Source organism: Apodemus sylvaticus, chromosome 1, assembly GCF_947179515.1.
Source record: "Apodemus sylvaticus chromosome 1, mApoSyl1.1, whole genome shotgun sequence".
Classification (NCBI taxonomy): domain Eukaryota; kingdom Metazoa; phylum Chordata; class Mammalia; order Rodentia; family Muridae; genus Apodemus; species Apodemus sylvaticus.
This window is the reverse complement of record NC_067472.1, coordinates 164,178,018-164,205,834: the sequence shown is the minus strand read 5'-3', so window position 1 is coordinate 164,205,834 and position 27,817 is coordinate 164,178,018. Positions and strand designations below refer to the sequence as shown.

At 40.7% G+C, this 27,817-nt stretch overlaps 1 protein-coding gene across 1 annotated transcript in view; it reads left to right on the top strand.

The window, feature by feature from the left end:
• The window catches only part of Nell1 (neural EGFL like 1), a 937,387-nt gene that overhangs the window by 183,957 nt on the left and 725,613 nt on the right, over positions 1-27,817 (top strand). Inside the window, exon 5 of the mRNA XM_052161842.1 lies at positions 15,197-15,293. Within this exon, the coding sequence (XP_052017802.1) occupies positions 15,197-15,293 (97 nt within the window). The remainder of the gene's footprint in view (positions 1-15,196; positions 15,294-27,817) is intronic.

The window sequence follows — 27,817 nt, the reverse complement described above, 5'->3', positions numbered from 1 at the left end:
TTTTTTCAAAAATAAGATATGACAAAAGATAACGTTTCAGAACATACATATGTAACAAGCACTGATCAAATCAAGGATTTGCTGATGATTAATTTTAATAAAAATGGTGTGTGTGTTTCTGTGTGCATGTGTGCAGGCACTTACATACCATGGGGTGTGTATGGAGATAGGAGGATGACTTACAGGGGTCTGTTCCTTCCTCACACTATGTGGGTTCAAGAGATTAAACTCAGGTTTGTCTGGCCTGGTGGCAAGAACCTTTACCAAGTGACCTGTATTATTGGCCCCTATTTCTTTATTTTAGAAATGTCAAGCACCTCCTATTTTAGTTCTTTATAAAAAATATTGCTGCCTGTGCCCTGGACTACTTACTACCTGACCCTATCTGCCCTTGGGGGTTGGAGGTGAGGTGGCGCAGAATCAACTACACAGATTCAGTGAGCAGGTGAAAAACACTGCAGCAAGCTCATCTGAGCACTGCTGCGAGCCCCTTTAATACCCGCCACACCTGCCCCATCGGTCCCAAGAAAGCATCTCTTCTAAACAGCAGTTCCTGATTGGCTGGCATCGCTTGCATCAGCAATCCTTGGTCTTTCAGGCAGTCCTTGATTAGGTTCTTCTGCAGAAGATGCCTTTGTGGTTGTGCGGTCACCAGCATTTATGTAGAAGAGGCCACCATTCCTCCTATAATATATGACAGGTTTTTGTGAACTATAGTGATATATAGGGATGTTGGAACCTTTTTCTTTTGTGCTTCCATATCAATTCTCCAAATCCCTCCTCACTGACTCTCCTTCTGAGCATGTAGTAGTGACTCTTTTATTTTGACATTTTATTTTTAGCTTCTACGTAAGAATAAACATGTGGCATTTGTCTTTCCTGTGTCTGACTTTTAAAAATTCACACAATATCATTCAGTTCCAAACATTTGGGTGATGAATGATTGATCTATGCATGAGGCAGAAGGAATAAGCCTGTTTATCCACTGTGCAGTCATAGGGAGAGGACTGTATATAGAAACTACTCAGAATAACATTCTAGGAGTGCCAAGTGCAAAAATAACTGGGGAAAAGGCCGCTGTTCTTGAACACATATTCTGCAGCTAGAACTGGGTCCTGGCAATGGCAAGACATATAAGAACTGCATTCTCTTGAGTGTTCACGAGGACATAAGCTAATGGTTGTGTCCCAGGGCATATGTGAGGTAGGCATAGAACATGGGAGATGTACCTTTTATTCCATGTGCATTGCAAAGCGAGTTCCATGTTTTATTGCAGGCAGCACTTCATCTGAGTGCTGAACTGTTTGACATCTGATCTACTTCCCCAGACACTTTTATGTTACTTAAGAAGTTTGATGGTAAGTGACAGAGATCAAGTTGAGTCACTTCAGTTGATTACATTTCTGTGTGTGTGTGTGTGTGCATGCGTGCTTGCGTGGGTGCTTGTTTGTTTGTGTGTGTATATTGCTCTGATGTGGCTTATATAAAAAGGTGGCATGGTTTATTCTAGGCCACATCCCACATCCATTGAGCCTAGAATTTGTAGCAGAGCCCTTCTGACTCCTGGATTTATTTTACTTATAACTCTTCTTCAGAACCTTCTTCTCTTACTAGTTATGTTTTTCCTCCTTTCGTTTCCTTAATTTTTCTTTTAGCCATTATTTTAATCTGAGGCACTAAAGGAGTCATTTGTGTGTCCCCAATGATAGGCTTACTTGAGGTATGTCTAAAAACACTCTTATTTGTACCCTGTAGTCTGAACACACAGGGGCCGATTCAAATGAGTAGAGATCTGGCCATTACAGTGATTTTCTTGTGATCCTCTCTGAATGCCTTATCAGAGATGGGCCATTATAGTTTAAATGCTGAAAAGAGTTTGAAAGGAGTTTGCAACTTCATCAGACACTTCCTGAGCTTCGGGTTGCAGCCCATTGTTTTCCAGATTCCAATTTTTCCCCTCTACAATGAACAATAACTTTTTGATTAAACAGCTGGCAGTTACTATTGAATGCCTCACATTTAATAACAAAGTCTTCCTTCAGAACAGGAAATTTTATCTAAATTGCTTTGCTCTTCTTGGTGACTGAACTTCTAAAGTCTGACAGGACTGATAGCATGGAAAAACAAAAATTTCATTCAAGAAGACAATGATTACTTTTTAGAAGAAACAGCCTCGAACTAAATGAATAATTCAGAGTACATGCAGCAGAGCAGAAGTCAAGGCATAAGCATTGTCCGCTCTGTAAACATTATTAAAAAACAATCAAGTTTGTATTGACACATTCATATCGGGAAGTCCACAGACAGCAGCTGAGAGATGAGGAGACCCTGAAGAGCAGTGCTGTAGAAGGCCTTTCTTCACCTTCTTCACTGTATTCTGTCTTCTTCATGGGGAATCAACCCAATAATGGTTACTATTGTGTGCTGTCCACCAGGCTACCAAGATGAGCCCCTTATCTATTAGCCTTCGCCTGAGCCTCAGCCCTTCCTTCCCTCCTGATGGTACCTTTGCCTGACTCACTTGGGACCTTGGCAGAGAGGAACTGACTGTCATACAAGGCTTTACTCCCTAGCTACAAAGCAAGGCAGTGACAAGTCAAAATGTATCTGGAGGGACAATTGGAGACTATCCATCTCACAAGAGTTTTTTTATTCCTTTTTATTAAAAATTTGAGGTTAAAAATATGATTATATTATTTTCCTTTTCCTCCCTCCAAACCTATGTATATGTAGTCTCATCTTTTTCCTTCCTTCCTTCCTTCCTTCCTTCCTTCCTTCCTTCCTTCCTTCCTTCTTTCCTTCTCTTTCTTTCTTTCTTTCTTTCTTTCTTTCTTTCTTTCTTTCTTTCTTTCTTTCTTTCTTTCTTTCTTTCTTTCTTTCTTTCTTTCTTTCTTTCTTTCTTCTTCCTTCCCTCCCTCCCTCCCTCCCTCCCTCCCTCCCTCCCTCCCTCTCTCTCTCCCTCTCTCTCTCTCTCTTTCTTTCTTTCTTTCTCTCTTATCATCTGTATGTCTGTCTGTCACCAGTCTCTCAATTCTCCATATGTATAATAGTTGCTAATGGATATGGTCAGGGGAATTCTGATTTCCTCATATGCTTCATAAAAGACAGGACCAGGAAGGCTCATCTTCCTTTTGCATTGTTTTCCTATTCTTTTCCCCCCTATCATTCAAGTAGGAAAATGTTTAGATGAGGTCTTAGAGTGGAAACAACCCACTTGCAAATTTCAAATTCCACTTTGGACATGGCCTCAAATCCTAACTACCGAATGACAAGTTTTCTTGATGGAAGTAAGACTGTAGTGATGATGTATTAGGATCGTCATCCAAATCTGACTGTTGTGTGGGGAAGGGCAGGTGAGATATCCATCCTTGATTCTTGTCTATACAAGATCAGACTGGCATATGTAAGTCTGAAGGAACTAGAAATTTGTATTCTTAACAAACTCATGAAGTTCTCCCTTTGCCTAGCAAAGCTTGGACATTACCAAAAGACTTTACATCAAAGTTTTCAAGTCCAACCTCTATCAAGAGTCTGAGAAAGAGCCAAAGAATATAGATTATGTCTTGGGTTTTAGAGGTGCCAGAATTTGGGACAGGTGTGTAGGCTTGAAGCCTGTATCTGTGTAAAACCTAAAGGAGAAAAAGAGAGAGAGAGAGAGAGAGAGAGAGAGAGAGAGTGAGTTTGTGAAATATTTTCTTTGTTCCTTACCATAGCTGCTAGACCCTGACATATTCCAAACAACATGGGTTGTTCGGAAATGTCAATCATCAGGTCTTTGGGGAGTTCTGCTTTGCTCTGGGAATCTTCAAGCTGTTATAGGAGGACCTATACCCGCTCACTGCTGACAGATGGCTTTTGGATGCTTGTATTTTAATGTAACAAGTAGCAGATGGAGGTGGGATTAGAAGACTTTCAATGTCCTTTCTGACTTATGAGTCCCTGCTACCCAAGTACATGAGCAGCAGGCTTTTGATCTATCATAGGAAGAAAATTTAAATCTTCATTTTAGGGAATAACAAGACAGGTATGACAGGCAGCTAACTGGGGCAACATTAAGCCCTGTACACAACATGTTTTTTCTGGATCCCTGAAAAGATGGCAGCAATGGCTGCAGCCTCCATGTGCTGCTGACAGAGTAGTTTGAGGGCTCAAACTCAATTCTCCTTTATGTTGGAACTTCCAAGATCCTTATTTCTAGAGAGCTGAAGTGGAAAGTGTGCTTATCCAGTAAAGCCCAGTAGCTTCTATGAGGACTTTGACAGTTCATCTGAAAATAATTAAAACAAAAAATATCATTCAGGTTATTTGGTGAAGATAAGAGCATTTCTTTTCCTTAATGACACTGATAATGATGCACTTGTAAAGAGCATTTACAACTTTCAGAAATACTTTACAGACTATTAGCTGGGTGTTTACAGAAAATCTGTATACAATGGATTGCTATTAAAACCACCTAGGTGTGGTGGTGGCATGCCTGCAATTCCAGCACTTAGGAGACAGAGGCAGGCAGACCAGAAGTTCAATGTCATCTTCAGCTACATAGTGACTTTGAGTTCAGCCTTGACTGCACAAAGTGCATGGTTGAAAAAAAAAATCCAAGGTACAGTAACTTCCGCTAGGTCACAAAGTGTGAACAAGAGAGGTAAGGCATGCACAGGGGCTTGCTGACTCTAGTCCAGATGGTCCTTCTCTGTCTCATGATGTTTCTGTAAACTCCCCACTGAGTGTTTTACTCTGCGAGAGCAGAAGGCAATGCCATGCACTAAAGGTTTACATCTGGGTTTGAATTTTGTCTCTGCCATTCATCTCAGGAAAGTCATTTCACTTTTATAAGCATGTGTCAGTTGAGTTGGGTATGTGCTTATTATTAACATTATTATAACAATTATAAAGTATATACACTTGTGCGCTAGAGTTAGAGCCTACTCCATGGCTTTTGAGGCAGAGACTCTATCTCTGAGTTTGAGATTAACTTGCTCTTCTACTTTCATCAGCAAAGCTCTCTAGAGAGAGGAGGTTCACAGTGGTCAGCCTGTCTATTCTCTGTGCATGTTGCTCTGACTGCTAAAAAATTCATTCTATCTCAAACTGAAAGTATACTGTTAAAGGTCCTATTCTTAGGTATTAATTATTTGCCTTGTTGTGGTTACACAATGCCTAACAAATGCAACTTAAGGAAGGTAAAGGATTAGTTGACTCACAGTTTGAGAGGACAGACTATTATGTTGGGGCAAGCATGTTGGCAGGAGTGTGCAGCAGCCATTCATAACTGAAGCCACTGACAGGAAGCAGGGAGAGGTGACCGTTCCTGCTGGGTAGCCTTCTTCAGTCTAAGACCCTCACTCATGAGACATGAGGTTGGGCCTTCCTATCTTAGTTAATGTAATCTTGAAAGTCCCTTGAAAGCCAGATATGCACAGAGTTAGTCTCCTAGGTCGTTCTAGGACCTGCCATGTTGGCACTGTAACCTTGTACAGTGCACATTTTACTCCTGTGAGACACTGGAGCACATTTCATTTCTCTCCAGGGCCTCTTCCTCATATGGGAAGACTCTACCATTACCACCCATCAGCCGTGTTCAGAATGCCTCTGCCTTTCCACCCTTCATTTCTTCTATTGACTCCTAGGTCCTTCACATTCTTCTTGTTTCCTTCTGAAATGTGTATTTAGTTTGGAATGTCCTAGAAGTATACATGGCTCTCTGAGCAGATTGATTCAGATTAGAGCCAGATGAGACTGGACTTCTCATGGTACAGTTTAAACTCCCAGTTGTAGGTATAGATTTTTTTTTTTTGCAATCTACTTGTAATAATGGTTCAATCTCTCCTCTAGTTCACCATTCAGCAGAGGTAGTGGAAGAGAAAAGTTATTAGAATACGAGGGAAGTGGACCTATTCAACAATAGTTCTTTGGAGGCGAGCTTGATCTTTCTCAGCAGTTCAGTCCTGTAGCAAACATCAAATATGACTCAGTAGCTGCAGACCTAGGAAGGCAGATATTGGGCAGGAACCAGCAGCTACAGACCAGTATTTTCAGAACACAGACACCAAGTCTGAACCAGCAGATATAGTTCAAGCCTGAAGAAACCACAAGGCTCACCAGCAAGCCTGAGCTGAGACAGTGGAAACAGCAAGCTGCTGCAGGAACCTCACAAGCAATCCTTTGGGGAGTTCCTCTCTGGCATCACTACTAGTGGGGATCAATAAAGCTATGTAAGGTGAACCAATGCATGCCTGTAGTTATTGAGGAATATCGAGGCAGAGCAAATCAAACCAATGCTCAGTTCTCATCTCCCACTGTTGGTGGGGTCATAATTATACTCCTTTTTTTTTCTCCTGGTTTTTTGAGACAGGGTTTCTCTGTATAGTTCTGGCTGTCATGGAACTCACTCTGTAGACCAGGCTGGCCTCAAACTCAGAGATCTGTCTGCTTCTGCCTTCCAAGTGCTGGGATTAAAGGTATGTGCCACCACTGCCCAGTTTATATTTATACTCCTTTATCACAGGTCTTTTCACATGTTTGCTGTAACAAAACATCCTTTTACCTGTGTCTGCTTCAGGAAAACATTCCTTCCCATGTCTGCTCCAGCAAAACACATCCTTTCAGCTGTGTGCCTCAGGAAAACATCATTTGACATTAACGGACTTTCCAAACAAACCAGAAGTTTCTACTTCACCCAATCTTTTTTTTTTTTTTTTGGTAGTATTATTTTAAGTCACTGTTAATGCAAAAGAGCTAAGAGCCCCTCTACCCCCAGCTGTACAGCTAGGGGTTCTGTCTACTCTTAGACTCTCACACATTGTGCTTAAGAGGCTTGCATGTCTTAAGCATGGAAGCGGGTTTTTTTTTCCCCCAGTGCTAAATTTCATCTTGAGTTGACCCTGATTCCTGCCTATATTAATGTCATGTTTAATCCTGATGGTGTTACATCAAGTCTCTTAAGGCTGAAACCATAACACCAGCATCATAGTTTCCTATAGACTTAAGAAACCCTGATACTGTCAAGTTACAGATAAAATACTAAATATGTAGAATTATGTGACCATGTTATTGACATTGATTTGCAAATCTGAAGCATTTTAGGTTGGCTCTGAATTATGAACTTTGAGCAGAGAAAAAGTGTTGGGAAGAGTAAATAGAAGATGGTCTGGTGGTGTGGACTAATCTGTAAAGTTCTCACAGAACCTGAGTTTGATTCCCATGACCCACATTGAAAAATAGTCAGGTGTTATAGTTTACATTTGTAATACCAGAGCTGGTAAGTCACAGACAGAGGTCTCCTGGGACTCCCTAGTCAGCCAGCCCAGACTCCATAGCCAGCTCCTCTTGTTGTGACACTCTTGTTTTTCCCATCTAATGTCAGAGGTGCATTTTTAAGATTTAATTATTTGGTGAGTGTTGTGTGGTTCCTATATGATTGGCCCAGGGAGTGACCCTATTAGAAGGTATGGCCTTGTTGGAGTAGGTGTGTCACTGTGGGTGTGGGCATAAGACCCTCACCCTAGTTGCCTGGAAGTCAGTCTTCTACTAGCAGCCTTCAGATGAAGATGTAGAACTCTCAGCTCTTCCTGCCTGGATGCTGACATATTTCTTCCTTGATGACAATGGACTGAACCTTTGAGCCTGTGAGCCAACCCCAATTAAATGTAGTCATGGTGTCTGTTCATAGCAATAAAACCCTAAGACAGAAGTTGGTACCAGGAGTGGGGTATTGCTATGATAGGCTTGACCATGCTTTTGTTTGGAAGAATGTGGATTTTGGGACTTTGGATTTGGAAAGCCATGAAATGCTTTAAGTGGGACTTAATGGGCCAGCCTAGAAGGAATATGGAAGACAGTGGTGCTGAGGGTCATTTGAACTGTGTAGGCCTGAAGGCCCAAGAGGTTTCAGTGGAGAAGAACTTTAATATGTGGCTTAGAGACTGTTTCTGTGATGTTTTGGTGAAGAACACGGCTGCTTTTTGCAGTGGTCTGAAGAGACTGCCTAGGGCTAAGGTAAAGAGATTTATACTAATTGCATCTGCAAAGGAAGTCTCAAAAAAGCCCAACAAAGACTTTGTTCTCTAGTTAAGTCTGATGAAGAGAATTTTGGACAAACATAGCAAGCTAAGAAAGGAAAAGTACAAAATATATAGTTTGAGTATTAAAGGGACTCCAGGAAGTGAAATGGAGCTGAATTCAAGGATATTAAAATTGAATTAAGGGAGTGGTGACCTGGGGCAAGATTCCACCCAGCTAAATTTAGGTCCAGGCAAGATAGTATAAGCCTTTAATCTCAGGAGGCAAAGATAAGTAGATCTCTGAGTTCAAGGCCAGCCTAGAACAGAGCAAATTCTAGGTGAAGAAAAACTTAAATCCAGGCTTGGTGGACCACACCTTTAATCCCAGTGTTTAGGAGACAGGCATGCAGATCTCTGTGTTCAAAGCCTGCAACTCAGGCTTTCTATTCAAGAGGAGAAAGAGACTACTGGGACAACTGATGCTGGTTAGCTAGAGGTAAGAAATTAGTGGTGATTAAGAAAAGACCAGCATCATTGAGGTGGAATCTTCTGGTAAGTGTTTTCTGAAAGCACAAAGAAGCTGTATTCCAGAGATAGCTTTGATTTTTGATGAGCTACAATTCCATGATTTTTGATGAGGTACAATTCCAAGATTGTACCTCAATTACAACTCTCAGTTGTAATTGACAGTCCAGGACTGAAGGGGTCATGCAAAGGAGTTGAGGCTTGGTACCATGAAGAGAGCCTATAAGAGGCTTTGGTGAATTGCAGTGGAAGACCCTAGCATATTGGAGATGCCAGTACCATGGGATTACCACCAAGAACAGCAATGGCAGCAGAGTGGATCAACCTGAACTTAGAGTGCTACAAAGGGCAGAGCAGGAGAAGTGACAACAGCTCTTTGGAGATGCACAGAAGATCATGTGTGGATCTCAGACATTGGAACAGGAATCTGTGAAGCTTATGTTGACTTGGGGACCCCAAGATGTTAAAGATGTGAGAGCTGCAGGATGCCTGCCAGGGAAAGCTGCTAACAGGAAGTGGAACAAGCCCAGGAGAAAGAACCTTGTTGCAGTCAACAAAGAAGGAAAAGGAGTTGGATATCTGAAGACTGCTTTGCCATCAGACATGGAGATGCAGAGTTTGGACTTTCCCCAGTTGGCTTTATGTCTTGCTTGGGGAATTACAGTTAAGTGATTGGATGAATCTAAAAAGAGACCTTGAACTTTGGACTTTTAACACTGTTGAGACTGCTATAGACTACAGGGACTTTTGAAATTAGAATAAATGTATTTTGTATTATGCTATGTTTAAGTATGGCCCCCATAGACCCATGTTTGAACAAGCCTGTGGGGGCCAGTGGAATGTGATGGTTCATATACGGTTGGCCCAGGGATTGACCCCTATTAGGAGGTGTGGCCTTGTTGGAGTAGGTATGTCACTGTGGGTGTGGGCTTAAGACCCTCATGCTAGTTGCCTGGAAGTCATTCTTTCACTAGCAGCCTTCAGATGAAGATGTAGAACTCTCAGCTCCTCTTGCACCACATCTTCCTGGATGCTGTCATGTTTCTGTCTTGATGACAATGGACTGAACCTCTGAGCCTATAATCCAGGTCCAATTCAATGTTGTCTTTTATAAAACTCACATTGGTCATGGTGTCTGTTCACAGCAGTAAAACCCTAATTAAGACAAGTGTCATCTGGATTTGTTAAGCAGATTGGTAGGAGGGCACTACAGAGCTGCTCCTTGGAGGAACCCTTTCATGTCTTTCTGGGACAAGCTCTTTGGGCTGTGTGTTCCATGTTAGAAAATAATAAACAGCAGCCAGGCAATGGGCAGGTCACTGTGCACAACTGGCAATGTGCCCTGTCATAGTGAATGAGATTTAAGGAGTCTCTGGGTGCAGTGCAGACCTCTAGTCTCAATATTTGTGAGTGTCAAGAATAATGGCATTGAGAGAAGGGGGCTTATGGGACTTTCGGGGAGTTGGGGGCTAGAAAAGGGGAAATCATTTGAAATGTAAATAAAAAATTATATCGAATAAAAATAATAATAATGGCCTCAGATGGACTCCCTTAGACTTTCTGGTTGCCTTCAAAAACCTGTTATTCTCACACTTCCCTATGAGGTCACCAGGAAAAAGTATGTGCTAGTCTCTTCTAGCTTAAGTTAGAAGAGCTTACTGTATGCAAGTTCACCCATCACCACAGCAGTGCGGACATCTGGGGGAAATGACCTTGTGTTCTGCAAAGGAAACTTCCTAGGGAGCACCTTGACATTCTTCTGGGAGGAGGCTTCTCCACACACCAGGCAAGGTTGTAACATCCTTCCACAGGACTGCATGGAAGCTCTTCTTCAGTTGGTGGCAAGGCCCAAGATAAATATCTTCATTCAGTGCCTAAGTAAAGCTTCCTCGTGTCTTAGTAAACAGGATGTAATGCATGACAATTCATGAGTTTCCATTAGAAATTCTTTCTTCTATGTAGTTAGGGAGGTCCCTGAGGTCCCTTCAGAGGTCTTTCTTCATCCAGATAAATAAGCATTCAACATTCTTTCATTTGTCTTATTGTTCAACCCTTACATTGCAGAGTGTTGAGTGCCGAGGGCATTGCTTTGAAACAGGAAGGTCGAGTTTTCTGAGGAATCTGGACTGGTCTTTTAAACAGGAGGGTGTTGTTATTCAAAGTCACACAGAAAGAGGGCTTGCTCCTTGTGAAGAAATTCCTGATGTGAACCCTCGACCCAGTGGTCGATTGTATTTGGACTGTCAGTTACTCTCAGCTGCTCACTTTCCTAAGGCAGGTTTTATGTCTGGCTGAATGGCTAATTTTGCATGTTGTTGTATTAGAAATGAAATCCTTATACTTTAAAATCCTGATGGATACTAATGGCATGCACAATTCCCATAACTCCTCCAATACCACTTAATAGTCAGCACATGTTTAATGGCTCAAGTGAGCTCGAAGCCTCAGCTACAGGACTAAGTGGGAATTAGATTTTCTGCAGTCAAAAGAAGGGGTAGATTTCAGATGACTGTGGAGTAATTCATTATTTGTATCAGACAGGCTATGAGAGTGTGATAAATTTGGTAAAAGCAAAAAGATTTATATGATCTGAAGAGAAACTGCAGTGTTATTTGGGATGATGATAATGTAGCCCACTGAAACTGTAAGTCACTGGCTTAGCGCTTGATCTAATTAATTTTCAAGTTGCCCACTGTTTATCCTTCTTTCTGAAATACAGCTATCTAGCTTCTCTGTTAGCAACGTGCTTGCCTGACAGATTTAAATTTGCTACCCCCTCTCCTTTCTGGGTGGGAAACAATGAGAAACATTTGTCTTGCTTCTTTCTAGTTTTGTGTGTAAATCTCACGAGGTGGAGATGGCGGAGGAAGATGGTATGAAGGGATGATCACATTTCACTCATTTTACTGACTTTATTTCCCTAAGGGTTATTAGCATGCTGCAAAGTGCCTCTTCCGACAACTCTTTTCTCAGTCTGAATTATCCAGCATTATGAATTGCTTATTGTAAAGTGTCAACATGGTAGGGTTTTATACCCATCTAACTATCATCCTCCGATTTTGGAGATCCAGGAAGCATTCACTCATTTGTTCATTCATTCATTCATTCATTCATTCATTCATCATTCATTTTGAGTAGATGCGCACTAGTTTGGCTGGGCAGTCTTCTTGACACTAAAAATACTGACTTGAAAATGACAAGGCTGAGTCCTGAGGTGAAGTCTCCACTCCATACAGACCCTGCAGAAGATAACAGCAATGGCCATCAGGAAATGCAACACAGCTTGAGGAGGAACATGCTAGGCCAAGGTCATGGAGATACCCAAGATTTTCCTTCCTCTTATGGGAAGTCTGGATAGGCAAGCCCAGCTATGATCATGATCTTAGAGACAGCAGTGTGCTGTGTAATGGTATTAGTCGAAAGGTTGTAGCGTACAGTCCCAGAGACTAATAAGGAAGCAACAAAAAAGACATAAACATAATACATAACAGGTATGCAAGTCTACTCTGAAAAATTGGCACAGAATAGAGCTGTTTTTCACTGCAGAAATGCATGTCTTCTGAGGATGCTTGTCTGCAAATTGTCTCAATCTAGTGACTATCTCAGTGAGCCTGCAAATTGTGTCCTTGTCTCAGTTATAAGATCTCTCTTTTCCATTCCTTCTAGACAAGTCAGACAAGTTAGGACTAGTAATTTATTGGTATAAATTGTATGTTTATATTGATTTTGTACAAAAAAAGATACCAACTTGGTTTGTGATGTGAGCATACATCAGGATAGGCAAAACATATCCTCCCCATTCAGAAGTTTAGATAGTGCATGAGTTACCCAAGTGTGGTCTTACTGTATACTTTGGTATTTTCTCTGAAAAAAATTTACAGGCTCTGTTTGTCTAACTTTTGGGGGAAACAATAGCTTGGCTACAGTTTCTGCAGTGAAATCTCTTTATTGAATATCTAAATAGGCAGTGCAGGAGAATGGCCGCAGCATTCAGTTCAAAGTCCAGCACTTACAAACTGCCGCACCATGGCTATTCCTATTAACCTGGTTGATGTCTCTTATGAAGCATTTTTAAGCTTAAAAAAATATAGTGTGTCTTTAAAATCCCCTGTGCTGCTATACATATATCCAATTTGCTGATTCTGTCTGCTGCTGCACAAATTCTCTACTGATTCTTGCTTTTTGGAAGACATTGGTCACCAGGGAGGCAGCATCTTATACTTCTCCCAGGCCTATAGAGGAGACCCTAGTGGAGACTGGGCATACAACATTAGAGCACTTATGTGACACACTTGTCCTGTGGGTCACCCTGTTCTAGTTGCTGGTGATAAATGTCAAATATTTGCTTCTTCTACTGTTTTCAAGGCGTAAGGAGTAACTGCTATTATCAGAAATAAGATGGAGAGAATAGGAAGTTGGTATTTTTTGGTTGTTTCTTCCTCCATTCACTTCTGTGCTCTATAAATATTGATTAAGTCCCACCCTGCTCAGTGGAGATGGTTCAAGAGTATATTGAATATAAGGAAGAAAGCACTGGCATTGAAAACTCCTCTGACTCTGACAGAGGTGAACATTTGAAAATACAGGCTAAGGTAAATGGGTTGACAGTGTTTTAAATTTATTAGCAAGACAGCCTTGTAGAAAATTATGGTCCTATCTCTTCCTCTAAATACAGTGATCTCCATTTCTCCTTAGCCTGTCTTGTATCCACCAGTGTCAAACATAACTTTTCCACCGTTATCTCTACCGTTATAAATAACTTTCTATTTCGTGTCTTCTAGTGAAAATTATTTTGTATATATTTTCCCATTTCTCACAATCTGCATATTTATCACTTTTAATGACTATAGTAAATTCTTAGAAGCTGATACTTTTATGAGTTATGTTTTTTCCCCTTTTTTTGTTGTAAGTTTGGCTTGTTTCTAGCTTTTCCATTATATCAAGCCTCGGAACCCTTTAAGAGAAAGTATATAATATATTGTTGTACTATAAATCCACTTTAACAAATTGTTTTACCCATGAAGGCTCATTTAATACATACAAAGGTTGGATTCCTATGAAGAAAACAGAGCCCATCTTCTTAAGGGAAACTTATTTCTCCTTAATTATGTTTTGTTTCTATTTATAATGGAAATATAATTAGTGGAAAAAATCCTGATATATTTCATGTTCCTAACAAGGCTTTGCACAGAGTCTTCTGAACTGCATATTCCTGGAGATGTAGAGTCACAACCTGCATAGCTTGGGTAAAAGACTGTAGTATATCAGCTCCCAATAGCAAGAGTCTCTCTGTTTTTTACTTTCCTTATAACTGGAAGTCTTCAGTTCCTCTACACTTTCCTTCTGAGAACCTTCTAGAGAAATACACCACCCTCTGCTCTCCAGCAAGGTGCAGTCAGCCCCGTGATAATCTGGAGGTCCTTACATAACCTGGAGAATGAGCCCTAAGTAGCAGCCCCGAGAGCAAAGAATGAGGAAAACATGAATAGGTAGGGCCCTCACTTGGAACTGAAATGAACAACTCTCTCCATCTCACCCCATTGAGAGTGCCTTCAGAACTGTAATACCAATCTCTGTCATCAATTCAACACATCTGTAAAGAGAGAGCCTCAGTAGAGAAATTGCCTCCATAGGACTGGCCTTTAGACATGCCAGTGGGGAGCATTTTCTTGATTAATGATACATGCGGGTTGCTGTGAGTTGTACTGTCTCTGGGTGGGTGGGCCTGGGCTGGCTGTATAAGCAAGGAAGCCAACTGTGAGCCCTGGAGTAAGCCAGTAGGCAGAATTCCTCCATGGTCTAAGCTACCACCTTCTATAAGCCAAACAAACCCTTTCCATCCCATGTTGATTTTTGTCATGGTATTTATTACAGAAAACTACAACTACTGAGAGGTTTTTGCCATGGGGAAAAAAGAAGGGTTGGGATCAGCTGGTCTTGTGAAAGCATAGATATTAAGCTTTCTCACTGTTTACCTGGTGTTGACAGGATGGAACCAAGACAGTCAGTTGTTCTGAAGTCTCACCTTCTATGTGAGCAAGCCTGGGATTTTTTGGATGTGTCAGGATGCTGTCTGTCTTGGTTTCATCCTGAAACCATCAGGATGAAACTCCAACCAGTAGTAGTTGTAGTACAAATTGGTTGTAGTACAATTCAAACTACAACCAGTTTCATGGTTGTAGGGCTCTATGCGTCTGTCTGTCTTCAGCTTTAGTTTCTTATTACCTATGATGGAATTTGGAGCATTAAGTCTGTTGATGAATACCTTGTGATTGGTTGTTGATGTGGCAGTTGCTGGAGCCAGAGAGATGACACCACAATGGTGACATGTACTTTACCTCTGCTGACTGCACTTGTGGACATGCTTACATTCTCTCCACACCAGCTCTTTGACCTGTACCATTGGGATAAAATCACTTCCTTCTAAGTTTATGCAGGGATCATTGGTCGGAGTAGAGATTCAAAATGGTGTCTTCTTAGTTCCATCCCCCAACCTCATGGTAAGGGAGTTAAGAAAGGCATGAGGTACCAAGACAATGTGCCCAGTCCGGTCATGGAGAAGATCTCTGTCGTGGTACCTATCATTTAAAGCATGCCACATCTTAACCTCTTTAAACATGCAAACAACATGGCAATCCCTCTATTAGCAACTATGTTCTTTGTTCTCATAGGATTTACGAGCGTGTGATAGACCCTCCGGAGACCAACCTTCCTCCAGGAAGCAATCTATGGCTGGGACAACGTAACCAAAAGCATGGCTTTTTCAAAGTAAGCTCTAAATTTTCACATATATTGAAAAATGCTCAACTTTCTCTCTCCCCCTCTCTCTCTTTCCCCCGCTCTCTCTCCTTCCTTCCTTCCCTCTCTATATCTCTCCCTTCCTTCCTTCCTTCCTTCCTTCCTTCCTTCCTTCCTTCCTTCCTTCCTTCCTTCCTTCCTTCCTTCCTTCCTTCTCTGTGTCTCTCCCTTCCTTCCTTCCTTCTTTCCTTCTTCCCTCCCTCTCCCTCTTTCTCCCTCCCTTTCCCTCTCTCTCCCTCTTTCTTTCTTTCTTTCTTTCTTTCTTTCTTTCTTTCTTTCTTTCTTTCTTTCTTTCTTTCTTTCTTTCTTTCTTTCTTTCTTTCATTCTTTATTTCTTTCTTTCTCTCCCTCTCTCTCTTTCTTTCTTTTTCTTTCTTTCAGTTTTAATTAGAACATAATTAAATCATTTCCCCCCTTTCCTTTCTTTTCAGCTTCTCTCACATCCTCCCTGCCACTCCCTCTAAAAAGCATGGCCCCTTTTTCTTTGATTACTATGGAAGTTTGAATAAGAATGGCCCCCATAGGCTTGTAGATTTAAAAGCTTAGTCCTCAGTTGGTGGAACTGTTTGGGAATTATTAAGAGGTATTAGACTCCTTAGAGGAGGTGTGCCATTGGAGGTTGGGTTTTGAAGTTTCAGAAGCTCATGCCATTCCCAGTTAGTTCTCTCTCTTTGCCTTGTGTTTCTTGTTTCAACATCTAAGTTCTTAGCTGTTGCTCAGCACTATGCCTGCCTGCCTGCTGCCATGCTCCGTCATGATGGTTGTAGTCTCTACTACCCTCCAGAAGCATGAGCCCCAAGATTAAATCCTCTTTTTTATAAGTTTCCTTGGTCATTATGTCTCTTCACATCAATAGAAAAGTAATACAAATACGTATATAATCTATGCATATATGTATAACAATACAAATTTAAGAAAAGTTGTATTGTTATACATATATGCATAAATTATAAATATGGCATGCTGAGTCCATTTGGTGTTACTTGTATGTATTAGCTTTAGGACTGATTCCTTGGTATTGAATAACCAATTAGGGAGAGTTCATTCCTGGGGAAGAGTAATTCTCCCTCTCCTAGCAGTTGTTAGTTGCCTACAGTCCTTTGTCAGGGATAAAGTCTCATTATATTTCCCCCTTTGACATTAGCATGTCTATTAGTATTGTCATTGTTTGGGGCTTGTTAGGTAGCTGTATTAATTGAGGTATTATAGGTAAAGCTTCTCTTACATGTCTAGAAGACACAAACTCATAGTGACTTCTCAAAACTTGGCTCTTACATTTATTGCATCACCTCTTCCATGATGTTCTCTATGCTTTAGATACAGAAGATGTTGCTGGTTGTATGCATAAAATCATACTAGTGCAAGGACATGGCAATGAGTATTGAATAGTTCCTAAATATACATGGTTTTAGCTCACTTAATAGCATAAGTACGCTATGAAACAGATATTTTGAAACTAGACAGAAAGCTGGGTAGTTTACTCTAGGAACTCACTATGTTGCATTCTGTGTTGATAAACTACTGAGTTCTCTGTCATGCTAGGCTTGGGTGATCAAGAATATAAATGACCCATTGGTTGTATCTCATTAAATTCTAAATTTTGAAAGATTTAAATAACTGTAGTGGTTTCAAGGAGAGTAGCTTTCATGTTCAGAATAGCATGAATAGCATTCATTCATATGTTGAATATTTGGGTTCCAGTTTGTAGAACCATTTGGGAAGGATTAGGAGGCATGGCCTTACTGGAGGAGATATGTTACTTGGGGCTGGCTTTGAGGTTGCCAAAGACTCTGGTCAGCACCATTTGGAGCTAGCTCTCTTGGCTGACTTTCTGTTAGTGGATCTTAGCTACTGATTTAGCTGGCTGCCATGGTGCTCTTTCACACAATCATAGACTCTAGTCCTCTAGAACTTTAAACCCAATTAAACTCTTTCTTTTAAGTTGCCTTCATCCTGGTGTTTTATCGTGTTGATAGAAAAGATTGGATCCATCATCAGCATTCATGATAATTGAATCTGGAACAAGTATTCATTAATACATAGGAAGTAAAATCTCACCTTCTCTGGGTTTGGTTTCCTTGGCTATGAAGATGATAAAGGAACTGCTTCTTAGTGGAAATATGAAGATATTTGTGATAAAATGAACTGAAGACACCATAAAATTTAAAATACTCTTGTTCTATAAAGAATGGTAGGCTTTGCATCTGGCAATATGGAAGACTGATATTTAAAAATTTCTCCCAATTTGAAATATTTATAAATGCTGGATAAAATATGGGTGCAGTATTTTTAAATTAATCATTTTACTTACAAGAATGGAAATTTTTAGGGACTAAATATACAGAGGAGAGGAAAACTAGAAGAGTATATTTCAACTAGAAACACAGAGCCTTGATCTTTTCTTTTGAAAACTAAGATATAATTTACACACAGTAAAAGGTGTTAGCATTTTGTATAGGGTCCACCTAACAGTTACTTAGCAACAGCCAGGAAAGAACCTGGCTTGCTGTAGATGGGCTGTGTCTTAGTTAGGGTTTTACTATTTTATACAAACACCACGACCAGTGTAAGTTTTATAAAAGACATTTAATTGGGACTGGCTTACAGGTTTAGAGGTTCAGTCCATTGTCATCAAGGCAGAAGCATGGCAGCATATAGGCAGGCATGGTATAGGAGGAGCTGAGGAGTCTACTTCTTTATCCAAAGGAAGCTAGGAACAGACTGGGCATGCTCAGGCATCTAGGAGGAAGATTTCTAAGCCCATCCCCACAATGACATACTTTCTCCAATAAGGCCACACATTCTAATAGTGCCACTCCCTGGGAGAGCATATACAAACCATCACATTCCACTCTCTGGCCCCCATAGGTTTGTTCAAACATGAGTCTATGGGGGACATACCTAAACATAGCATAATGCAAAATATATTTAGTCCAACTTCAAAAGTCCCTGTAGCCTATAGTAGTCTTAACAATGTTAAAAGTCCAAAGTTCAATGTCTCTTCTGATATTCATCCAATCACTTAACTATAATCCCCAAAGCAAGACAGGAAACCAGCTGGGCAAACTCCAAACTCTGTATCTCCATGTCTGATGGCAAAGCAGTCTTCAAATCTTCAACTCCTTTTTCATGTCTGTTGACTGCAATAGGGTTCTTTCTCCTGGGCTGGTTCTACCCCATTAGCAGCTTTCCTCAGCAAGCATTCTGTGGCTCTGGCATCTTTAACATCTTGGGGTCCCCCAAGTCAACTTCAGTTTCACAACTTCTTGTTCCAATGTCTGAGATTCCTACATGATCTGTGCATCTCCAAACGGCTGGTGTCACTTCTCCAGCTCTGCCTTCTGTAGCACTCTAAGTTCAGGTTGATCCACTTTGCTGCCACTGTTGTTCTTGGTGGTCATCCTGTGGTACTGGCATCTCCAATATGCTAGAGTCTTCCACTGCAAGTAGGCTTCATCAAAGCTCTCATAGGCTCTCTTTATGGCGCCAAGCCTCAACTCTTTTGCATGACCCCTTCAGTTCTGGGCTGTCGACTGCAACTGAGGCTGCACCTTTACCAACGGCTTTCTGTGGCTTCTTACAGTGCCTTCTTACAGAGCCTCAGCTGCTCTTCATGACCCCTTCATGCCTTCAAAACTAGTACTACCTGGGTGACTCTTACACATTACCAAGTCCAGCCACAGCACAAGGTACAACTTTGGCTATCTCTGGAACAAGCCTCTGTGCTCTCAGAAAACACTTCCCAGATTTCACATCTTAATCACCACTAATTTCTTAGCTCCAGCTAACTAGCATCAATAATCCTAGTAACAAAAGGTTCACTTTACTGGTTCTGGTATCTTGTTAATCACAGCTAATTCTTCAGTCCCAGCTAACCAAAACCACAGAATCTTCACAATCAAAACATGGCCCTGATAAGAGTCTTTAACCTTCCCTCTGAAATTTCACAAGCCATGCATCCATCTTCTAAGGTGTTCTCAACATTATCTTCCAAGCTCCTACACAACATCCCACAGAGCTCTTAACACTGAATGGATCTAGCCCAAAGTTCCAAAGTCCTTCCACAGTTCTCCCCCAAACATGGTCAGGTTGTCACATGAATACCCCACTATGCTGGTACCATTTTGTCTTAATCGAGATTTCTATTCCTGCACAAACAATTGGGGAGCAAAGGGTTTATTCAGCTTACATTTCCAAATTGGTGTTCATTACCAAAGGAGGTCAGGACTGGGACTCAAGCAGGTCAGGATATAGGAGCTGATGCAGAGGCAATGGAAGGATGTTTCTTACTGGTTTGCTTCCCCTGGCTTGCTCAGCTTACTTTCTTATAGAACCCAAGGCCATCAGCCCATGGATGGTACCACCCACAAGGGGCTAGTCCCTTCCCCCTTGATCACTAATTGAGAAAATGCCCCACTGCTGGATCTCATGGAGGCATTTCAACAACTGAAGCTCCTTCCTCTGTGATAACTCCAGCTTGTGTCAAGTTGACCCACAAAACCAGCCAAGACAGGCTGTTTGGCCTCCCCCTCTCTCTCTTCCCCCTCCTCCTTCTCTCTTCCCACATGTTTCTGGTCGACTTCTCCCTTCCTTCTCTCTCCTCTCCTTTTCAGTCCTTCTCTGTCCCCCTTATTTCTCTGCTTCTACTCCATTCCTTAGGCCCTGTTCCCATGTGCCAGATTAACTTTATTTCATATTAGACTTATCGTATGTCTGATACTTTGGGGAGACACCTCCCTCCTGCTGCTTCATGCCACTGCATTACAAAACAAATCAAAAGGTGCCCCTCTAAATATACAACTTAGTTATTTTGAGAAACTTTAGTTCAACCCTGCAGTTGCTATGAAGGTAAAGAATCACTCTAACATCTCTAGGCTATCCCTTTATTACTTCTCTTTATCCCAATCCACTAGTCTGTTCTGAATTTTGCTTTCCCAGAATGTTCTATTCATGAAATCATTTGTGCATATGGACTGAAATTCATTCAAATTCTTGTATTTGTGCATGGTTCAGTCTTTTACACTGCTGAATAATGTTCCAGTTTTTCAGTATGAATAAATCACAATGTTTCAGTTTACTTTTTGCTGTAGGGAGCAAATATCATGATGGAGCAACTTAAGAGAAGGAAGGAATTGTTTGGCTTACATCATTGAGGGAAGTCAGGGCAGAAACTCAAGCAGGAACTTGGATCATAAACTATAGGAGTGCTGTTTGCTGGTTTGTTCTCAGCTTATACATAGGTAGCTTTATTATATAGGGCATGACTGCCTATGAGGGAATGGTGTGACCCATCATGGGCTGGACCCCTCTCCTCACACCCAGTGTCAGATAACAGCCAAGACAATCTCCCAAACACATGCCCACAGGGCAGTCCCATTTGAGCAACCCCTTGGCCGAGGCTCCCAAATCATGTGACTCTGGGATGTGTCAAGTTAGCAGTAAAAGTTGGGAAGCACATATGTGATCGTGAAGCTGTTTTCAACTAATGAACATTCTAGTGTTTTTTCAGTTTTTAGCACTTATAAATAAAGTCACTAGAACATTTGTAGATAGATTTTTGTAAGTAAAAGATTTTGTTCACTTATGCAAATATGTAGGCGTGAGATCACCGTGTCAGAAATTAATGTGCAAGTTCATAGGAAACTGCCAAATTATTTTACACACTGTGTGAGCCATTTTGCACCCCTAATACCAATGTGTGAAAACTCTAGTTGGAACTTTGAATTCTAGCCGTCTGTGAAGTGTGAGAAGCCTCTTAGATTCCCATGCATGCTGGAGAGTATAGGATGGAAACTTGAGAACTGAAGCCTCAGTGGAGGGGGGGAGGGGGAGGCAGAGGGAGTTTATTACTCAGCAAAGCCAGATGGTGTGTAAAACAGTCCGTTTCCCTCTCCACTCAGATTAGAAAAAAAGAGTGTTTTTGAGAATTTAACCCCAGCCCTGTCATCATATTATGACTGTCACTCTAGGTTTAATGCAATAAATGCTTCAGGCAGTTCTTGTTTGGTACCTTGTGGTGATGCAGTAATGCAAATTAGCTTTGGAGAAGTCACCCTCTGTCAGACCTCTTGAGGTACCCCACTGATTGATTGTTGAAAGGAGTGTGTGAATCATCATGGGTGACAAAGGGAAAGAAAGAAATTAGTCCTTCAAGGACTGCAGAAATGAAATTAGCAAATAATTTAGTGTTTGAGATGTTTAAAGAAACACCATATTAAAGAATATGTGCTAACCAGAGATTATGAATTTGACTGAGAGTGATTTAACTGAAAACCCTTCTAGAGATGAAACCCTCTGGTCACCAGGTGAGCAAGACGTCACTGAGTCTGCTAAGCTGAGGCACAGGAGGGGTAGCAGCCATGACAGGGACTTACTGAGAAGGTCATTACCTTGATAGTTCTATAGAAGGAAGGAAGGAAAGAAGAGGTTAAAATGCAGAAAAGATAGATACATATGAAATGCATACACCTGTTTAGTGTGTGTTCGCAGATATGTATACATATATGGGTACCTACTATATATTCAAATAGTTACCCAATCCATATATTTATGTACAGGCCTGCTATGTATTTATTTGCATATCTATGTGAAAAATTTAGGATTAAAGAATGTTTAATTAATTTCCAAATTAAATATAGAGATTTTAAGAGAGAGAAATGTTACAGGAGCTGTTAGAAATATAATTATTAGGGACTTTCTGAATTGTTGAAACATGTTGATGATCGTTAAAGGAGGTAAAATGAATGTACTCTGTTACCTGCAGCCCACCGAGTCACTTAAAAATTTAGAGGTTTAAAGAAAAATTTTGCTTAGCTTAATTTTTTTTAATGTAATTTGATGTAAGAGTGGATAAAACTCCAGTTCGCAATATTCACGGTTTAAAGTAATTGGCAGTCATCAGCATCAGTTGAGCAACCACTGGTGAGCCCACCAGGCTCCAGGGGAGAGCTCCAAATCCAGAGGAATAGTAAAAGCTCTGCCTGAAATCATTGGGCCTCAAACCCAACCAAAAAGACACAAAAGTAGGGGACCTGTAGGAAGAAGAAGGGGGTGATGGGGAGAGTGAGGGATGTGAGGAAGGGAAGGAGGATAATCAGAGTGCATTTTAACATGCACGGAAATGTCAAATGACATATTTGATTTAGAGTTTTGAAAAATACGGAAAAAATACTCATGTGCAGGATAGAGTAGTGGGTTCAACTGGACTCCTAAGATTCAGTCTGTGCTGTGTCCTGTTTAAATGCCACAGCAATGACGAACTACTTTTAAATGCTAACAGGAAAGTAGCATTTTACAAAAGAAAAATGGGCCCAAAGAGCTTGAGAAGGCGGCAGAGACACCACTGACATCAATTTAAAAGCCCAGGGGTCACTACACAACCATAGGTTAACTCTGCAGATGCACGGGCTTAATGAGGGAATCTCAAAATGTGTGGCAGAAGAAGGGCCATAGAGAAGGGAAGGGTGGTCCTGGAGGGATGTGGCCTTTCATCATCTGAGGTTCCAGGGAACAGCTAACTTTGACAATTACTTTACACCTTGAGCAAAATGGATGGAGCTGGAGAACATCATACTAAGTGAGGTAACCCAGTCTCAAAAGATCAATCATGCACTCACTAATAAGTGGATATTAACTAGAAAACTGGAATACCCAAGACATAATCCACACATCAAATGAGGTACAAGAAAAAACAGAGGAGTGGCCCCTTGTTCTGGAAAGGCTCAGTGTAGCAGTATAGGGCAAAACCAGAACAGGGAAGTGGGAAGGGGTCGGTGGGAGAACAGGGGGAGGGAAGGAGGCTTATGGGAGTTTCGGGGAGTGGGGGTCAGAAAAGGGGAAATTGTTTGAAATGTAAATAAAAAATATACCGAATTAAAAAAACTAAAACATAAAAAATAAAAAAAAGAAAGAAAAACATATTAAAAAGCAAAGCTTAAAAAAAAAAAGTCCAACCCAAACTAAGAGTGAAATGTACCACAGGTAGTGGTTATTCTTGCTTGACAACTGGACTCTATCTGGACTGAACTATAATCCAGAAATGGAGGGCACACTCGTAGGAAACTTTTGCCTGGTGTGAAGTAGGACAATCCACTTCTAGTGTTCATGGTATGAAGACACATGAAGAGACACATACCTTTAATCTAGGCTATACCTTCTGTCTCTATAAGGACATAGAAGAAGAAAAAGGAAGCTATTGCTCATTGCCTGCTTGACTTCACTTTTCTAGCACATCAGTTCCTTCCCTGGCATTAGAGTCTGCTTTAGGACTCCAGTATATGCTGAAGATCTGCTGAAATATCTAGCTTTGTGGACGGAGCAACTACTGGATTCTTGGATTTTCACAGTCAGTCATTGTTGGATTCTGATAAATCATGTGTGTGTGTGTGTGTGTGAATAATGTTTATTTATTTATATTTATATATGTGCATATTTTATGTGCATATTTGCACATATGTATTATTCTATATTCATTCCGTAAGTTCTATATTCATTCTATAAGTTCTGTTACTTTAGAGTAGCCTGACTGATACACCACAGAAGAATACTTATCTTTACAACCTTAATGTGAAAATGATATTTTAACGAGAACATAGTAACCATAAAAAAGCAGGTGGCTACAGTGGAATTTATTAAAATAACTATTTTTTTCCAGTAAGATGCATTACCGAGAGAAAAAAAGCATGCCATAACACTGCTCACACTGTTGCTCACAGTGACATTCTACACAGACCTTTGATTCACACCACGTCGTGAAGCTCTTCAAGTCAAGCAACCATCTATCCAATTCAAATTCAGACAAACACGTCACAATCACTTCACAGAAGGTAATACCCAAGGACTCGTAAATACAGGAAAGGCAACCGTCTGGTTAGTAATTGGGGTGAGAAAACACGTACAGATGCTACTGAATTCCCATCAGAAAACTAATATTAACAAGACTGACATGAGCAGATGTGTTGCCAGGATGTGGAGCACCTAGAACCTTCATTCACTGCAGGCATGAGAACAAAATGGCGCACATGCTGTGGAAAGATGTTCAGTTCTATATACATTCATGTGTTAATTAATAAAAAAAAATCTGTTTTCAACCAAGTAAGAATAATATTCCCCGGTATATAATACGTCACACATGTTTGTATATATTCACACTCATGCATACGGAAACAAACATACACAATGTTTTATAAAGATTTATTTATGTTTATTTTTATGAGTGTTTGGCCTGCATATGAATATGTGCATCATATGGATGCTGGGAACAGAACCCCAGTGCTATGAAAGAGCAGCAGGCGCTCTTCTGAGACATCCCTCTAGTACCACAAAATGGTTTTTACTAGTGATAACCATAGCAGAAAAACAAAACAAAAATCCATTGAAAGTATAGATTTGTGAATTACAACATTATTAAGAAGTATATTCAATCTAGTTACTACTAACATGTAGTGGTTGAACGCAGTGAGTCCAACAACAGAGTGAGCAGAGTGTTCACGGCTCTATTACAATGAAGCACAGGAAAGATGATCCTGACGTGTGGTCCAGGCTTTTACCAGGAAGGGAGGAGTGAGGACTGGAAACAGAGGCATGGCCTGTAAAGTATTACCCAGCCCGTCTTCGTTGACTTAGGTAGCAGTTTCACAATGTGCTCAGGCCACAGTAACTCTCCAGTAATATTTTTATGATTTGTGTATTTTTTCATATGCACAATATTCTTTGATGAAGATATTCACTAAATACATAAACCTGAGCGGGGCTGTGGTGGCGCACGCCTGTAATCCCAGGCTCTGGGAGGCAGAGGCAGGTGGATTTTTGAGTTCGAGGCCAGCCTGGTCTACAGAGTGAGCTCCAGGACAGCCAGGGCTACACAGAGAAACCCTGTCTCGAAAAAAAAATTCCCCAAAACAAACAAGCAAACAAAATACATAAACCTGACATGCACAATAGATAAGGAAAATAAATAGATTGATTTTTTTAAAGCTTATTTCTATTAGTAATTTATAGATCAAATAGGCAAAAGGTTAGTAAGTTGAAAAAAACAAAAAACAAAAACACTATAAACTTGATCCAAGGATAGTAAAAGCACCTAAGAGCAGAAATTAATACAGTAATCAGGCCAAAGTAAAAATCCCACCAAACTTGGTCTTTTAAAAAGATAAATATAGAAATTTGAACAGGAAAAAAATGAGGACACTGGAAAGCATATGTTAACCCCCCCCCCCCCCCCACACACACACACACCACCTGAGACAGGGTTTCTCTTTGTAGCCCTATAGCCCTGGCTGTCCTGGAACTCACTCTGTAGATCAGGCTGGCCTCGAACTCAGAAATCTACCTGCCTCTGCCTCCCAAGTGCTGGGATTAAAGGCATGCACCACCACCTCCAGGCACATCTATTAATTTTGCAAAGGACTGGGGATTTGTTTCCCACCACATACATGGTGGCTCACAACTATCAGTGACTTCAGTTCCCAGGATCTGGTGCCCTCTTCTGGCCTCTGGAGGCACTGCATGCATGTGGTACACAGAATTCCGCCAAAGACTCATTTGTCAGAAGTTTGATCCAGGCTTCTTCTCTACCTTGTGGCTGAATAGGGTTTCTGGAGCTAATGTGGAAATGGGGCTCTTTGAGTCCCAGGCTCGAAACTTCCGTGTTGTTTGTTTTGCAGTAATTCAGCATCCTTCGCAGTTACACATCCCCTTTGTCATGAGGGCATAGCAAATATATGCTATCTAAAACTCTGTACTGCACAGAGTATGGACACAGTGAGGGGCAAGAATTTAGGTCAGTTTTCTCATTTACTATTTCCACCAACAGCTCCTCAGCTGAGATACCCTAGGGCACTTGGTTGCCACACATTCAGGGGATAATTCAGTCCTACATCACCCTTTCTGGAAGCCAGCATACAAAAGAATGTTTCCTGTCTGACTCATCAGGATATGTGATCTTGATTTTCTAGCTGGGTTAAAACTGCTTTAAAAAAAGAATTGCATAAACTGGCTTAATTTTGAACAGGTTATATAAAAATAAAAATCTAAAGAAAGTATCTGCATCCCTGTCTCTCTGTCTCTCTGTGAGTGTGTACGCACACATGCACATGCAGCAGAAAGTGAGAGCTGAGAGCAAATTGGTTATTCCAACAATGCAAATTTGTTTTTAATGTATTACTGTGTTAATGTAATCTTCCATATTAAACAGACAAAAGGAGAAGTTACAGGGTCATCTCAAGAAAAGGAACACACAGATAAAATTCAATATTGACTCATGGCAGAAGATCCATAGTAAACTATCAATGGGAAGAAACATCACTGAACTAATAGAGTATATAAAATAAACACACATAAAATATCAGGCTGATAGTTTAAATGTCATGTGAGTGCCTCCCAAAGCCAGTCCGACAGGGGTGCTTTTCATTCCTGTATTTGTGTTGGGTGTGACGACGGGTCACCAGCAAAACAAGAAGTCTAAAAAAAGAATATAATTATTCACACATTTTGAACTCTCTTTGTAAAAAGATGTTCTCAAGTTATTAATACTAACACGAGAGTACAGAAAGGGTAATGGGTATAAAATCAAATTAATAGCCAGTTGTGTTGCTGAAACAAAAACTACAAAAATGTGAATAAACCAAAAGTATCACTTACAATGTCAGAAGATCACCAAACCAAATACAATATGAAGGTTAAGCAAATCTAATATTTTAGTTTTTAAAATCACTCTGTAGGACATCTGTGTCACCCCAACCTCCAAAGGCCCAGGGATAATCCAAAGAGAGGGTGTGCAGATTATAAAGGCCAGAGGAGGTAGATCACTACAAAGCAGTTATGATTTCTGGATGCAACAGAAGCTGCACATAGGCACTCATGAGATTGGGACACCAGGCACAGGATCTGTGTGAGCTCCAGCCAGACAAAATCCAAGCAATGATAGTAGATATGACCATGAAGTCTCACCTTTAGCTGAAGCGCTGTTGGCAGTTGCTTAATGCTGATAGAGGTGGAGTTAGTTTTCTTAAAATGTGTGACCCCTGGGAGATAGACCAACACTCATACCCATAGCACACAAAAACATCCACACTCACACTAATACCTGTACCAACAATCACACCCATATCTACACCAACCCTCCCCATATCTACACTAACACCTATACCAGCACAATGGTATGTCACCTACACTCAAGAATTATGTAAACAGCACAAACTGGACTCAATGGGTTTAATAAAAGATAGGGGTCACACAACTAGATGGGCAGGTAAAACTAGAATGGGTTTGATCTCAGAGGAGTTGGGGAAGGGTGAATAGAATCAAAAAGTACAGTATGAAATTCTCAGAGTTAAAGTCTTTAAAAAATCACTGAAGAATATCTGCATAGGTAGAGGTGGTATATGATTAGAGAAGAAACTTTGATATAGTTAAAATGTCAAAAATTTCCATAGTGACCTCTGGCTTCAGTGAACTTGCAGTAATTTCACAGAGGAAATTATATATGTGTGTGT